The 15,702-nt window shown below is 37.8% G+C and overlaps 1 protein-coding gene across 8 annotated transcripts in view; it reads left to right on the forward strand.

Annotated features, from left to right (window-relative positions):
* The first annotated feature begins 926 nt into the window (after positions 1–926).
* KMO (kynurenine 3-monooxygenase) overlaps positions 927–15,702 on the forward strand; it is a 61,645-nt gene continuing 46,869 nt past the window's right edge. For all 8 annotated transcript variants that reach the window (XM_031659868.1, XM_031659880.1, XM_031659885.1 and 5 more), the window contains exon 1: positions 927–1,393. In XM_031659868.1, coding sequence (XP_031515728.1) covers positions 1,340–1,393 — 54 coding nt within the window. In that variant the 5' untranslated portion in view covers positions 927–1,339. The remainder of the gene's footprint in view (positions 1,394–15,702) is intronic.

The following is a 15,702-nucleotide window of genomic DNA, read 5'->3' on the forward strand; positions in this document are numbered from 1 at the left end:
TGGTATTGAAGAATTCTGAAGCTATATATTGTACAGTGACACATATGGTGTGGAAAAATTTTAAAATGAATGTTTAAAAGGAAGGGAAGGAAGGGAATGAGGGAGAGAGTGAGAGAAAGAGAGAGAAAAAAGGAAAGAGAGGAGGGAGAAGATAGGAAACAAGGAAAGAACAAGAAAGACATAACGTGTAGAAGATTACGGTAACCCACACACCAAAACAGTTCTTGTCTTTGGGCAGGAGGAATAGGTGGCCAAGGGTCAAGGTTAGCACGATTACTGTTCACTGTGTACTCTTTTGTGTCTTTAATTTCATACCATGTTAATGTATTACCTATTCAAAATAAAAAAAATACCTAATCATGCTTATCCACAAGGGGTCACTATTGAATACCATTTAGCTCTAGTTCTAACAAGGGGAAAAAATGTTCTGAATTCTTTATGTGCTTAACAGGAAGTGAAGAAACAACTTCATTTATGTTCTTATTTTACTTTACACCACATCATGTTCCAGAAAACAATGGCAATTCGCAAATCATGCACAAAAGTATGATATTTAAAATGGAGTGAAAAAGACAAAACAGTGAATAGATAATATGAAGTCAGGAAAGAGTTTACAGAAGCATTGTGTCAGTCATCTCCCCTAGTGGTAATCATATTCTAAATTTCCAATTCTAAAATTAGATTCTAAAATTTCTAGCATCTGGGCTGGAGAAAAAAAAAAAAGGGAAGTATGGTCAGTTACACAATTCAAAATGTTGATCAGGAGAATATGAAAACCTTGCAAAAACTTTTCCCTGGTAGAGCCTATTAAAAATAATCCATGAGGACCCTTTAGATGAAATTCTTGATTGGTCTTAATCACAAAAATGATCCACAGATGAATTATGAAGCCATGTCATCTTACTTTCTAAGGGAGCTATGAGATGTTTTTGGACTTCAGATGAGAAAGGTTCCATGCATGGTTAATCATGAATGAAAATGAAACTAAGAATATATGCTGTAGAAAAAGAAGAAGAAAAGCCATAAGACTGCTTAAAAATTTCCGTGTCTTACACAGAAGATAGAAAAAATAGAGTGTCTCCAATTGGATGGATTTTTTTAAAATTTGGTTATTGTAATGAATTTTTTTTTTTTAGAGCTGAGCTGAGTGTACTTTGGCCAACTAATGGGTTAATACTGTCAAGGGAAATTAGCCCTGACTAAACATTGCCGCTGGCTCATAAATGCACTGGGCTTTGGGTGGTATAAAAACTGAGAGAAATCAGTGTGTTGGAGAGACACAAATCAGTGTCCCTCAGTGACAGAAGCAACAATAATTGTGAAAAATACTTCAGCAGTTATGGACTCATCTGTCATTCAAAGGAAAAAAGTAGCTGTCATTGGTGGTGGCTTGGTAAGAATTTTCACATGGATTATTGTTGGTGGTGGTATTATGTTAACTATTATCACTCGTAATTATTATTATTCATCACTTCTACAAGTTGTTAATTTTCTTGTGAAAACTTATCTGATATTTAAATACAGCTTTTTAAATTTTTTTATTTTCATATATTTAATATAGTATGGGTTTTAATCTGTTCTTTTTCAGGAAAGGTATTTTATAGCCATTAAATACAAAGGTTTCTGTTTTCCCTCATCATTTTGGTTAAGGATTTGTTAAAAAGCAAAAATAATGCAAATCGAATTTGATTTTATCCCCAAATTGACTATGTTTTTAGGAACAGGAATTAGTCTTAATATTCATTTTAATAAAAACATTTGTCCCGCTTTGTTTAATAACTCAGTTAATGCTGTCTAATGAGAATAAAAGGGTCAAGAAACATGAAGCTAACGTCAAAGTATCATGTTGAATGTTCACTAGTTATATGAGTAATTGGGAATAAGATTATGTGGTCGCCTGACTTACTTGACTCTTCCAGTGGAGCACCTACGGCAGTGGAGTGTGGTGTTTACCTTTCACTGAGCAAGTGACGTAAAGGTGCTGGGACTTGCCCCACACCTAGCAAGACAGAAGGAGAGGTCCCTCTCTGCTTTCATAGTTATGGTGCCAAAGGTAGTTCTGTTTAACATGGGTCTGCTTCGATTTAACTTTGCTTTTTCCCCTCTCAGCAGAATTTCTGTTTCAGAATACAAACATCCCAATTAGTCAAGGTTAAATCATTTCCCTATCACCTTTGGTCAAATCATTTGGAGACTTTTAATTAATTCATTCATGTATCCACTCAACAAAAAAATTTATTGAAGGTGTAACACTGTTCTAGGCTGAATATAGATGGTATCTTTTATGCCACATATGTATTTATATAGTATATGCTAACTGTCTTTTGTTCTGCCTTCCTTAGTGTCTTTTCCCCAAAGTGCTAGAAAGTTCTTTGAACATTTACGATTCTAAATTTTCATTTAGAAATGCTATCACATCATGTGTCGGTCACTGGTTGGGACATGTGTTGTGACTGCTTCATACTAGGCTTGTGTCCAATTCTCTCCTATAAAAATGTTGCACAAAATAAGAATTAATGTGTTCAACAAAATCTTATTACTTACTATGTGCCAACATTGTTTTAGGTAGTAGGGATGCAAGGGTGAGAATTCCAGAGAAGAAAAAGACAAGGAAGAAGAAAACAAACAAGATAATTTCAGTTAAAGTGAAGCACTATGAAAGAAATGAAAACAGACTAATGCTGTAGAGAGTCGCTTTGAGAGTACCTGTCTAGAATGTGGTCAGGGACGGCTGCTCTGCTGGAGGGACATATTCAGCAGGGGCTGGAAACCTGAATGATCAGATAGGACTTACCACGTGAAGATCTTGAGAAAGAACATTTCAGGCAGAGGGAAGAGCAGGAAGAGAAATCCTCGGGCAATAATGAGCTGCCCAAGTTCAGGGAGCAGAAAGAAAGGCAGGAACTGAACGAGGCCAGAGAAGACTAGCTGATGAGGCCAGAGAAGCTGACAGAGCCAGATCTTGTAGGATCTTAGAGGTACAGGCAAGAAGATCAGATTTTGTTCAAATTACAATGGGAAGCTATTGGAGGATTTTAGGCAGGAAATTAAGTTGTGATTTTAGAAGGTCCCTTGGACCATTATGTGGAGAATGACTAGGAAAATTTTAAGAAGACAAGATAGACCAGTTAGGAGGCTGTTACTTTAGTTCAAGACTTGGACTAAAGTGGCAGCAGTGATGTCTCATTTTAAAAATTGTCTCTTAGAAATCCAAGGGAGAGATAACAAATATGTGATTGGATATATGGTTTTGGGGGGCATAAAATGTGGGTGTCATCCATGGATTTCTCCCTGAATAACATGAGATCATCATCATGTAACCACGTCATACATATGCTGGAAAATAGGAGACAAAAATTACTACTTGTGTATTAGGAAGCAACTAAAATTCCTCTGCAAAAGAATTCTATCCATCCCATTGCTCAGGTCCATGCTTAGGCATCATATTTGATTCCTTTTTTCATTTTATGCAAATGCTTATTCTTCTTTCACTCCATCAGTAAGCCTTGAGGCTCTATATCCAAAATACATTTAAATTCTAGCCCTTACAACCATCCTGGCCCAAGCCATTATCATCTCCCATCCATATTCTTGCAACAACCTCCAAATTAGTCTCCCAGCTTTAACTCCTATTCCCTTATAGTCTGTACTACACACCACAGCCAGAAACACCTTTTTAAAACATGAGTCTGATCATTATCACGCCCTGCTTAAAATCTTCCAATGATCTCCCATTACAAATAAAAAAACCCCAAACTCTTTACCAAAGGTCCTGTCTGAACTGAGCCTATCTTCCTTTCTGACTTCACCCCTTTCCCTTTTTATTTTTTAATCTTATCTACTAGTATCAGAAATTACACACTTTGAGGTTTTATTTTTACCTGTTTCTTAAATATCTACTCCAACTAGGATATAAACTCTTACTGACCAATGTATTCCAGAGGCTGGAATTACGCCTAACATTATGTATTGGGTGGATGAATAAATGAGAGGAATGAGAAAACTTAATGATACAAAGGTGAAAAAATAATAACAGATGCATGTTTGAATATTGAGAATATTATTTTTGAAAGTATTGACTACATAGAGCAATTCAAGAAGGTTAATGTCTTTACATAGAGGACAAGATTACATTTTTGCCCATCTTCTTCTGTTTTTTTTTTTCCACCCTCCCTTCCCATCTCCTCCTTTCCATAAACCATATCCCAGTACCTTATACTGTCTAACACATTAAAGGCTCTCCCCTGGCCCCTAGAAAAAAAAGTAAGAGTTGAGAACCTTTACTTAGACATCCAAAAAATATAGTGAACTTCCCTCAATTCTTATCAGTGGTAGCTTACTGTGTCTAGTAACCTTGCCTAGTGAAAAGTCACCCTGAGAAGTTGTTCTTGCTCTGATGTAGTGATCGTCTGATCTTGGGTTAATCCAGTTGATTTCCTTTCTTTGAAGACACGTTCAGTCAAAGAGATCAACAAATCAGTAAAGAAACTCCTACTGAGAAACAAAAGGTAAAAGAAACTAAACCATAATCATAAACCAGGTAAAGTTTAAATATTGAAAAAAGAGTGGGAAAAGATATTAAAATAGCATTTCAAGAACATTGACCTAAATATTTAGAAAAACCACTGTATTGACCGATATTTTCCTCCTTGTGTGAATTACAACTCCCCTATCCCTTCTCCAGCCAATGGGATTACCTCCTGCTAGTTCCAGAAGGTAACTGCAGGAGAATCAACCTGTGAAGACTTCTCCTCTCTTTAAATGCCTACAGGGCTTTGTTTGCCATTATCAAATGCTGCCTTCTGCTAAAATTTTGTCATGCATAGTTTATTCCCCATAGAAGCTTTTTACTTCGTAGATCTAAAGATTATTTTATCTTTGGCTCCTGCTACCTTTATAAAGGTTTCCCAGTGCCTTATAATGTGAACCACACTAAAATATTTTCTGTACATGAGTTCGATTTCAGAACAAAGTGGAGAATCAGTCTTTTAGAAGTTATGGGAAATTTTTTAATGGTTTTTTTTTAAACACAATTATGGCATAAGGAATGTAGTCCTTTCAGAGAGTAACTTAAAAAAGGATTTGGAAAATAATCTCAATTTTGCAGGCTGGAAGGAGTTCTACAGGTGTAGCTTTTCAATTCTAGCACATCAGTTCAGGAAAAACCTACGTTACCAAAAAACTGCCTTACAAACTGCCTTACTTCACGTTAGAGTGATATGTTTTCTTTTCTTTATGAAGTGGGAGAGAAGCAGACAAGCCAGAGAAGTAAACAAAGGCCATGTAACCTAAACAGGTGTCCTTAATCCATGTCTGAATGCAGTCCTTGAGAGTCAGAAAATACTGCTTTTGATAACTATTTTCAGTGTTTACAGGTATGATGAAAGTGATCAGAGCAAAAAAGCACCATTTCAATGACAGCTAAAGCTACTCAAGACCTCATTTTTTGACGGAAGCCAAGAGCCTTGGCTAAGAGTACTATTAAGCATTCCAGTCTCAGCTGCCTCCTGCTGTTGCAATGTATGTCGACTATTCTAGCATATATTTTGGAGATGTATTTTAGGATATCATTCAAATATTTCTTCTGTTCCTTTCTGCATAAAAGAAACCCCACTGTAGAGGGTTTTGTGATCTACTCTCCCTATGTTCGACCCAGCAAAGTTGTCCATTTAGTAGTATTTAGAGGGTGAGGAGATTTGTACATGTTTCGACTTATTGTTGATAATTGTGCCCTGCCCCCTGGAATTCAAGTCAAGTCAGTGGCCTCTGCTGACGAAATTGCCTTTGAGGCACTTTGACCTTGACTCTGTGAGAGTTTATGTCTCACAGCTATAGATGTTAAATCCTGTTGTGGATTTATAGGCTCAAAATGGTCTTGATGCTAAACTGTCCCCAAATGGTGTTTCTGTTCTGTTCTCACGATTTTTCCACCTCACCCCTTACTTTTCACTCAGCTTCATGGGATGGAAACAGTGTTATTCAGTGAGGAGACTTGGAATAGCAGAGTTTGCAACCAGCTGGACGCTCAGGAAATCTTACCCTATGGGTCTTAGTTTCTTCCTCTTGGGCTAAAACTAGATTGCTAGTCTTTTAATGCTGAGATTCTACTGCTTCTTTTTCACACTTTCTCGCTCACAGATCTCTAGCTTTGTTCTCAACCTACTCCTTTCTAAAAGCAGAAATCAAATGTCACCCAGAATTTTCACTTTCCCCGAAGTAAACATCCTCAGCACAGATGAACCATCAAATGGCTTATAATCCTGGGTTGAGGTCTACACAGAATTGGATTCAAGTGTATACTTTTTATTTTTAGCAAATATTAATGAGCTACACCATGAAAAAGACCTAATTACTGTTAAGCTTTATTGTTATTATTTTATCAATATGAAAATAAACTAAGCTCTATTCACTCTACTTTTTTTTTTGATACCAAACCGGGCTTGTTCTGCCAGCATGCAGTAAGTCAGTTACTGAGATAACAAGTGTATTAGTCCGTTTTCATGCTGCTGATAAAGACCTACCTGAGACTGGGCAATTTATAAAGAAAAAGAGGTCTAATGGACTCACAGTTCCATGTGACTGGGGAGGCCTCACGATCATGGCGAAAGGCAAAAGGCATGTCTTACATGGTGGCAGACAAGAGAGGGCGTGCAGGGGAACTCCCTTTTATAAAATCATCAGATTTCATGAGACTCATTCACTGTCACAAGAACAGCATGGGAAGGACCCCATCCCATGATTCAATTACCTCCCGCTGGGTCCCTCCCACAACACATGGGGATTATGGAAGCTACAATTCAAGATGAGATTTGGGTGGGGACACAGCCAAACCATATCAACAAGTTTTGCAGTAAAGAGAAGATTTTATTCACAGGACAGCCCAGCAAGGAGATGGAAGAACAGCTTTCAAATCTACCTCTCCGAAGATAGGGCTTAGAGATATTTATGGGGTAAAGAAGCGGGGCTGTTTAAGGTATGGGGAAAGGTGATTAGCAGTGGGGAAAATGAAGTAATAGGTGGTCTGAGCACACATAATCGAGGTTCACAAGTCTTCATAGGACACATGTTCAGAAAATGGTGGCATTAGCATGCTCTGAAGGTGAAGTTTTTGGCCTTCTGGTGTCAGAAAGTCACTTCTTGGGCATTTGTGCAGGCCCAGTTGAAGGGCCTGCAACTCTCTTCTTTCCTTCTTCTATCTGCTTTGTCATTCTCCTGTTAGCCTTATTCCACGGTAATAAGGTCCAGGAGTCAATGGGGGAGGTGGAAAGAGGGTTGGTGGCCTCTCTCAAGTAGTTTAAACTGGATAAGAGCTGCCAGCCTAGTTCTTGAAAACAAAAAACAAAAAAAACCTTTAAGCAACCATTACCATAGTGACATATATGCCAGAGATGTTGTCTATAAGGAAGCTAGTGACAGATTAGATGTATACTGTTTGGCTACATGACTTTTAGCTCTATGGGCTTTGAGATCAACTAGAAGTAAGCAGTAAAAAGCAAGCAAGGCAGGCTAAGTTTGGTGGGCCTCACCATGTTAGCCCTGGGTTTCAGTTTTCTATTTCATAGGCTCTGAGCCTTCTTAAATATGAAAAACTCTCATTAGTGCCCCATATCTAGCACCTTCTTAAAACAGAGATGGAGTGGATTTCTTTGTGGCTGTGCGTTATAAATCCCACTCTCCCCTCTGGGAATTCATCCTTCAGAGATTCCTTCATTTGCTATCTGGTGAGAAGTATCTGGAATGGAACCAACAACTTTAGATAGCTCCAAACTTTGTTAAGTACCTGCAAAGAGTGTGTCTTTTGTTCCTTCTCATTTGGCCTATCCTCCTCCCAAATACTCTCAGATTATTTCCCTTCTGTCCATATTCGCTCAGGCATTTATCTAGTCCTCTATCTGTCCACTCAAAGAAAAAACAAAAAGCAGCACCCTCATACACTGTTGATGGTAATCTAAGCTGGTATTTTTTTCCTGGAAAAGAACTTGAAAATATACACATCTGTAGTCTCACAAATATGGAGGATTTGGCCAGGCATGGTGGCTCATGCCTGTAATCCTAGCACTTTGGGAGGCCTAGGCGGGTAGATCACCTGAGCTCAGGAGTTCAAGACCAGCCTGGGCAACACGGTGAAACCTTGTTTCTACCAAAACACACAAAACATAAGCCAGGTGTGGCGGCACGTGCCTGTATTCCCAGCTACTCAGGAGGCTGAGACAGGAGAATCACGTGAACCTGGGAGGTGGAGGTTGCAGTGAGCCCAGATCATGCCACTGCACTCCAGCCTGGGTGACAGAGCAAGACTCTGTCTCAAACAAACAAACAAACAAACAACAAACAAAAAAGGTCGGGGGCAGGGATTTGCAGAAAGCAGCAATAGCTACCTCACCCTTGAAGTTGACCTAAGCATGACATTGCATTCAGAGAAACAATTGGCCTTCAGCCAATGAGAAATTAAAAGCAAATAGAAACTAATGTGGGCTCTCAAAAACACCAAATCTGGAGTGTATTCAAAACTCGCAACAAAACCTTCTGAAATAATCTTGCCCCACTCAATCTGAATCTTTTTCATGTGCTTTGCAGTTATTCCAAAAGCAAGACAAAAGAAGATGCAGCAGGCTCCTCTTACACTCTAGACCATCAACATTCTCTCCCCAGCTCACTTCAGACTCTCTTCTTTACCTCTTTGTTTTCTCATTCCCCTGTTATCCTTACTCCATTCCCCTACTAGTAACAAGGCCCAGAAACCGACGGGGCAGAGAGAAAGAGGGTGTTAGAGCTCAGGATTTGCCAGTGTTTCAATCCCTTTTATTCAAAATTGCCCTTTGGTGGCCATTTCATTAGTGAGATTTTATCAAAAGACATGTGTATGCGTCATACAATCATTTATAACGCTAAAGAATTAAAATAACTTGAGTATCCAAATATAAGCATACAATAAAATGTAAGGCAAGTATTAAATACTTTTTCTTCAGACATCTTTTGACATGGAAATGTATTTAGAGTACACTTTTTATTTTTTGAAAAAAATTATGAAAGAAAATATACAACCTGTTACCATTTTGAAAAGAAATGTCATGTATTTTACATACATAGAAAATGTTAATATTGGTTGCCACTGGTGGTAAAATTGTGAGAAATTACTCTTTTCTTCACATTTACCTGTATTTTCTAATTCATTAGAATTTGTGGTTTGTATCAGAGATAAAAAGATAGACAAAACACAAGCCATACAAATATTATTCCTCTCTGGGAATTTACTGCCTGGTGAAGTCAGACAAGACTATAAATAAATAATTCAAGGTACTTGAGACATTAAAACACATCTATACATATATATGTAAAATTACAGAAGAAAAGGCAAACAAGTCTTTTGGAGGAGTAGAGGTATCAGGAAAAACTACACTGAGGATATGAGTCTTAAAGGAAAGGTAGACATTTTCCAAAAACTGAAGGATAGTATTCAAAGGCATGGAAGAATAAAAGTGCATGGCATATTCAGAAAACATATAGTAAATTCAGTATGCCTATTACAGATGGTGCATGAGAATAGTGCATCATGAACTGGAGAAAGAGGTAGGGATCACATGTAAGAATCTATTATGTCATGTTGAAAATTTGGAATTTTATCCTGAAAAGATGAGTAACTAATAAACAACGGTAAGACAAAAATACATCATTCAATGTCTGATTTAGAAGATAATTACTGAGGTGGGGCATGGTGGCTCACGCCTGTAATCCCAGCACTTTGGGAGGCCGAGGCGGGCAGATTATGAGGTCAGGAGATCGAGACCATCCTGGCTAACACAGTGAAACCCCGTCTCTACTAAAAATACAAAAAATTAGCTGGGCGTGGTGGTGGGCACCTATAGTCCCAGCTACTCGGGAGGCTGAGGCAGGAGAATGGTGTGAACCCAGGAGGCAGAGCTTGCAGTGAGCAGAGATCACGCCACTGCTCTCCAGCCTGGGTGGTGACAGAGCGAGACTCCGTCTCAAAAAAAAAAAAAAAAAGAAAAAAAAAAAAGAAGAAGAAGATAATTAGTGATTGGGCATGATGGCTCATGTCTATAATACCAGCACTTTGGGAGGCTGAGGCAGAAGGATCACATGAGCCCAGGGTTTTGAGACCAACCTTGGCAACATAGCAAGATCCTGTCTCTACAAAAATGTTAAAAATTAGCCAGCCATAGCAGCACACCTGTAATCACAGCTATTTGGGAGGCCAAGGCAGGAGATCACTTGAGCCCAGGACTTCAAGGTTGCAGTAAACTATGATCCCAGCCTTGTATGCCTGTCTGGGTGACAGAACAAGACCCTGTCTAAAAAGGAAAAAAAAAAAGATGACTAGTTCTAGTGCAGAGTGCAGACTGAATGCATAGAGACTGGGAAAGAGGGTTATTAGAAAACTGTTGTAGTAGCCTGGTAAAAGCTAATGAGGGACCCATGTAAGGACAGAGCTGTGGGTGGCAGAAGATCTGTTGTGAGAGAGACTGAAGAGGAACAATCAGTAGGACATATTGCCTAATTTCATGTACACTAGTAGGTAGAGACGGGTGTTAAATGTTCAACGAGCTATCCTGGTTGGGTGAATTAGTGAGTGCAATTGCTGGTCTCTAAGATATGAAATATATAAGGAGGAAGAAAGTTTATGGAATACAGAATACAGAAGAAGGAGAAAGAGAGGGTTGAGGAATGGGAATAAGTCAAATTTTAGCTATGTTGAGAGGGAGATGCCTATAGACAGGTTCAGTAGTCACAGATGGAGTTCAGGACAAAGATCAAGACTAGAGTAAGTCATAAATTTTCTTAAGAGCACTCATGGAATGTGAGTCATTCACCTTCTCATAAGAGGGAAAATCAAGACCACTGCTTGGCTTTAAAGGCCAATTCCAGATGACACAGATTAGAGAACTCAGGGTAAGGATAAAATAATAAAACAATATTTGGCATAACATATGCACTTCTGGAAGATGTAATAGTTACTAACAAAGTATGAAGACACTTTGATGTGCTTATTGCATTGTAAGTAGAGTTAACAGTCTGATTCTTCTCATTGCATTGATATACCCAAAGATCAAATTCTTGAGACAGTAAACTATAGTTTCATGACCAAATATGGATTTCAAAAACTATTAACAAGTTTGTTAAAAGTCAGATAGACAGAAAACTCAGAAACATTCATGATTCTTAAGGATTAGGGAAGGTGTTATATGCTTCATCAAGTCAAAAGTAGTTGACACATGTTTAATATTGCACTATCAGATTAATTTCAAACACATTATATGAAAAGACATAAAATGTATGGAATTTTTATAATCCTGTTTCCCCTTCGTGTTTTATTTGTTGTTGTTGCGTATCAGTTCAATGTAAGATTCAAGGGCCAACATTTATCAATTTAAATGGTTTACCGTTTTCTCATGATCACTGGCTACTTGAACAATTGCTGCTACAGGGGTCACATGGGAACTGACAGAAAACCTAAGCAACGGAAGACAGGAGAAGCATACCTCACCATTTACAGAAAGGAAATATTCAAATAGTATTTTTAAGTGGTAGGTTAGGCATCCCTTTAATGGACCGAGATGGGGTCAAAAGCACACGACCTGTAAATAAGGAAGTATGAAGAGACAGAAGAAGAAAGTGGAGAAGCGAGAGAATGACAAATTGGGTAAATCCGTAATTGTGTAACCAAGGAATGTCCTCAGAGTCTTGTACACACAAACAGACTAGACTGGTTATTCATAAAATGTTTAATTTGCAAAATTATTTTGTGAGCAAACATCTCACTCTTGTGAACGTTTAGTGTTTCAAAACAAACACAGAAACTTTTCATAATTGTTCGTGTCCTTACTGGGAACTGTCCTGTCTCTATTAAGGTTTTACCCTCAGAACCAGAATCAAAAAATCTGTTTTATTTCTCTCAGCTGTCTAACTCTGTCCAATTTCTTCTCTCATGTGCCATCCTCCTTGACTATTTATGTTCAGGAATCCAGCTGTGCCTTAACCAAGAGTTTGTGGTGGGCTTAGCAAGCTTTACACACCACATTTCCTTTCCACTTATATATTTGTGTCTTAGTCCTTCTTGCCAGCATAACAACTCAAGATGGCACTGACAGTTATTCCCAATTAAGCACTTTTTACAGAAAGTGAGAGGGGAAAGAAAATTACAGTCTGAAAGCTTTATTGTTAGCCACACACATTACTACCTCTTCCGGCTGAACCCACATAACACCTACCAATGTATTTTTTCTTTAAATTTATTTGAACTTCAGTTACACAGAATTGGGATCATATTCATACAAGCTTTCATTACACACTATTATGATGGGTCTTGGAGAAAACACTTTTACTTCTTTGTTTATTAATAATAATAATAGTAAGCAGTCATGAATCTACTACTCAACACAAGAAGTGGTAGATTGCTCTGTACTTCTCCCCCACCCATTAGAAGCATTATGCCAAATCTTATTTATCACTCCTTTGCCTTTTTATATATCATTTTATCATATATTATTTACATATTTATCTCATATATACATGTACATATAAATACTAGCTATGTGTTTAAAAAATTATATATTTGCATATATCTATAGTTTAGTCCTGATTATTTTTATTTTGTATCATGCGGTATAAAATCATCTGAGTCTTATTTTTTCACATATAGTATTGCTAATATATTCATATCATATTTCATTGTGTGGATATGCCATAATGTGTTCATCCATTCCTCTCTGATAGTCATTTGGGCTATTCACAGCTTTTCATATTTCATTGTGTGAATATGTCATGATGTGTTCATTCATTCCTCTCTGATAGTCATTTGGGCTATTTCCAGCTTTTTTACTTGTCTGTTTTAGCTATGAAAGGCACTACACTGAACAGCCTGGCACATGTCACCTGACATACATATAGCAAAAGCTTCTCTTGTGTATATGCCTTTAAGAGGAATTGCTGGTTTGTTCAATATGTGAATATTCAACTTGAAAAGATAATTACAAGCCATGTGTAAGAGATCCCATTAGGCCTTATCCTCTCTAGCACTTAATATTTTCATGAGCCTAAGTTAGATTTAATCTTACTGTGCCCACACTACCCGAGATCCCTTATTCTCCCATAAAAACCATTAATACATGTTCAACTGGCAAACACATAAGTGTTGGAAAGGTATGAATTGGCACCTTCCAACCTTAGAATGATTGAGGCAGAATCTCCACCCTGGTTATCCCTCCTTTTCTGAGATCCTGGAATCAATTTTCATCAAAGAAAAGGAACATAACAAACCCATGCAACCAGACCATTGGCCCATCATTGGCTTGGAGCTGATCCTTTTCCAACATGGTTACTGAGAGCTTTGTTTGCAGCATTATATATTGTAGCTCCTTTACTGTGGTTGAATTTTTAGGAGATGGGTGAATGGATTTCTTGCTTCTGAATCTCAGTCTCTCTCCTTTTAGGCCATTTCCCTACATTAGATTTTCACTGATCACTTGATGTTTAGATTGTGGCTTTAGCATCCTACTTGCCTTCCTCCCTACCTGTTTTCTCAGTAAGAGAGATTCATTTCTATTAGGCTGATGCAAAAGTAATTGTGGTTAATGGTAAAAACTGCGATTCCTTTTGCACCAATCTAATAAATGAACCTCCTGTGTCTTCATTCCAACTCTCCTGACCCTGTTGTCTTTTGTGATAATTGACTTCCTAAAAGAAAGAAGCAGAAACTTCTGGACCAGTTAAGGACTATGCTTGAAAATAACTCAAGGGTAATTTCTACTGCATTTGTTTTGGTCAAAGCGATCACAGGCCCTTCTAGATTTAAGAGATTGTAGAAATAAACCCCATGTGTTGATGAAGGAGTATCAAGATCACACTGGAGAAGAGCATGTAGGATAAGGGATATCATCATGACCATCTTTGAAAAATACAATTTGCCACAATCGTCAAGGCAAAATTAATCTTTTTCATGTGTGTTTTCTAGGACTTCACTTATTCTTTTCGTTCTTTACATTGATTTTTACCTGTGAGCCCAGAACTATTTTGCAAGGGGTCTGTGAAATAACATGCATACAAAATTTTGAGTAAGTAGGATAAAATAATATGACTTAAACACATAATTATTTTTAAAGTATATGTAGATGATTTGTGACGAAATTTATTATATATTTTTAAATAATACATGTTAGAAATTCGAATAATATAAAAGAATCTGCAAATTTTTAATGTAAGAAGTGGGCCTCCATACTCAAACGTGGTTCATTAAGCATTGATACGTTTATATGTTTGTCTCTTTTTACTAAATAGGGTGTTTACTGGGCACAAGGACTTATCCTGGTAACGTTTGACTCCCTAAAATTTAGCAGATTAAGTTATATTTAGTAGGTGCTCAATAAATTTTGGCTTCACTTGGTTACAAACTTTACTTAAAAATGTAATCTCTACCATTATTTTTACACTGAACAAATACATATAAAGCACTTACTATGTTACAAACACAATGGTAGATGCTAGGAATAAAATGGTGAGCAAAATCTGTTGATAGCTTAAAAGGATAGACAGATATTGATTACAGAAGCACTCTAAAGATGTAAATTTTCCATTGTGGTAAGCTCTTTGTATTAGTATGCTAGGCTTGCCAAAATGAATTACCACAAACCGGGTAGCTCAAGAAACAGAAATGTATTGTCTCACAGTTCTGGTGCTAGAAGTCCAAAATCAAGGTGTCGGCAGGGTTGGTTCCTTCCGAGAGCTATGAGGGAAAGATCTGTTCCAGGTCCCTCTCCATGGCTTGTAGATGGAAGTCTTCTCTCTGTGTCTCTTCACATCATCTTTCCTCAATGCATGTCTGATTCCCCTTTTTATAAAGACACAAGTCATATTGGACTAAGGCCCACCCTAATGATATCATCTTTACTTGATTACCTATATTAGGATCCTATCTCCAAATAATGTCACATTCTTACAGTACTGGGGGTTAGGACTTGAACATATGAAGTTGGAAGGATGCAATTTACCCCAAAGATAAAGTTCAAAGCACTGTGAGAACTCATAGTTGTGAGACTTGAGGTAGGGTGGCCCAGGAAGTCTTTTTTTAGGGAGTGAAACTGAGTGGAGACCTGGAGGATGAATGGAAGTTTACTATGTAAAGAGGAAAGATAACATTTCTGGCCATGGATATAATACACGCTAAACCCCTCAGTGAGGGGCAGTATGGTGAATACAATGGCTAAAAGAAAGATAGCAAGGCTGGGGCAGAAGGGTGACATGATTAGATTTGTATATTTTAAAACATGGGGAAAATCTGAGGCCTATGGTGATGTCATTTTTTTTCCAGAGAGGATTTATGTTTGTTTCTTTTGGGTGGCTGTGATTACCAGTAACCAAAAATTAATGCAATCTGATCAGGACTAGAGATGATTCCAGACAGGCCCTTGGACTACTGGTTTCCTTCCAGTTTGTCCTTCTCCTGGGATGTACCTGTTTAGGGTCCTGATCTAAAACCTAAGGGGTTTATCAGAACCTGCCCTCCTGAGCAAGGGGTATGGGAGTGTCCCAGAGTCCAAATATAGTACTTCTAGTTTCGTGAGTCTGTCAAAAATTCTACTGAAGTCCTCAGCCTCTCTTGCATTCGTAGATGCCTATAGGCATGGCTCCAAATGCCAAGTTCATCTCTCTGCATCTCCTTTTCCTCTCAGTAGAGGTATTAGTTCA

This window comes from Papio anubis, chromosome 1 (genome assembly GCF_008728515.1).
Source record: "Papio anubis isolate 15944 chromosome 1, Panubis1.0, whole genome shotgun sequence".
NCBI lineage: Eukaryota > Metazoa > Chordata > Mammalia > Primates > Cercopithecidae > Papio > Papio anubis.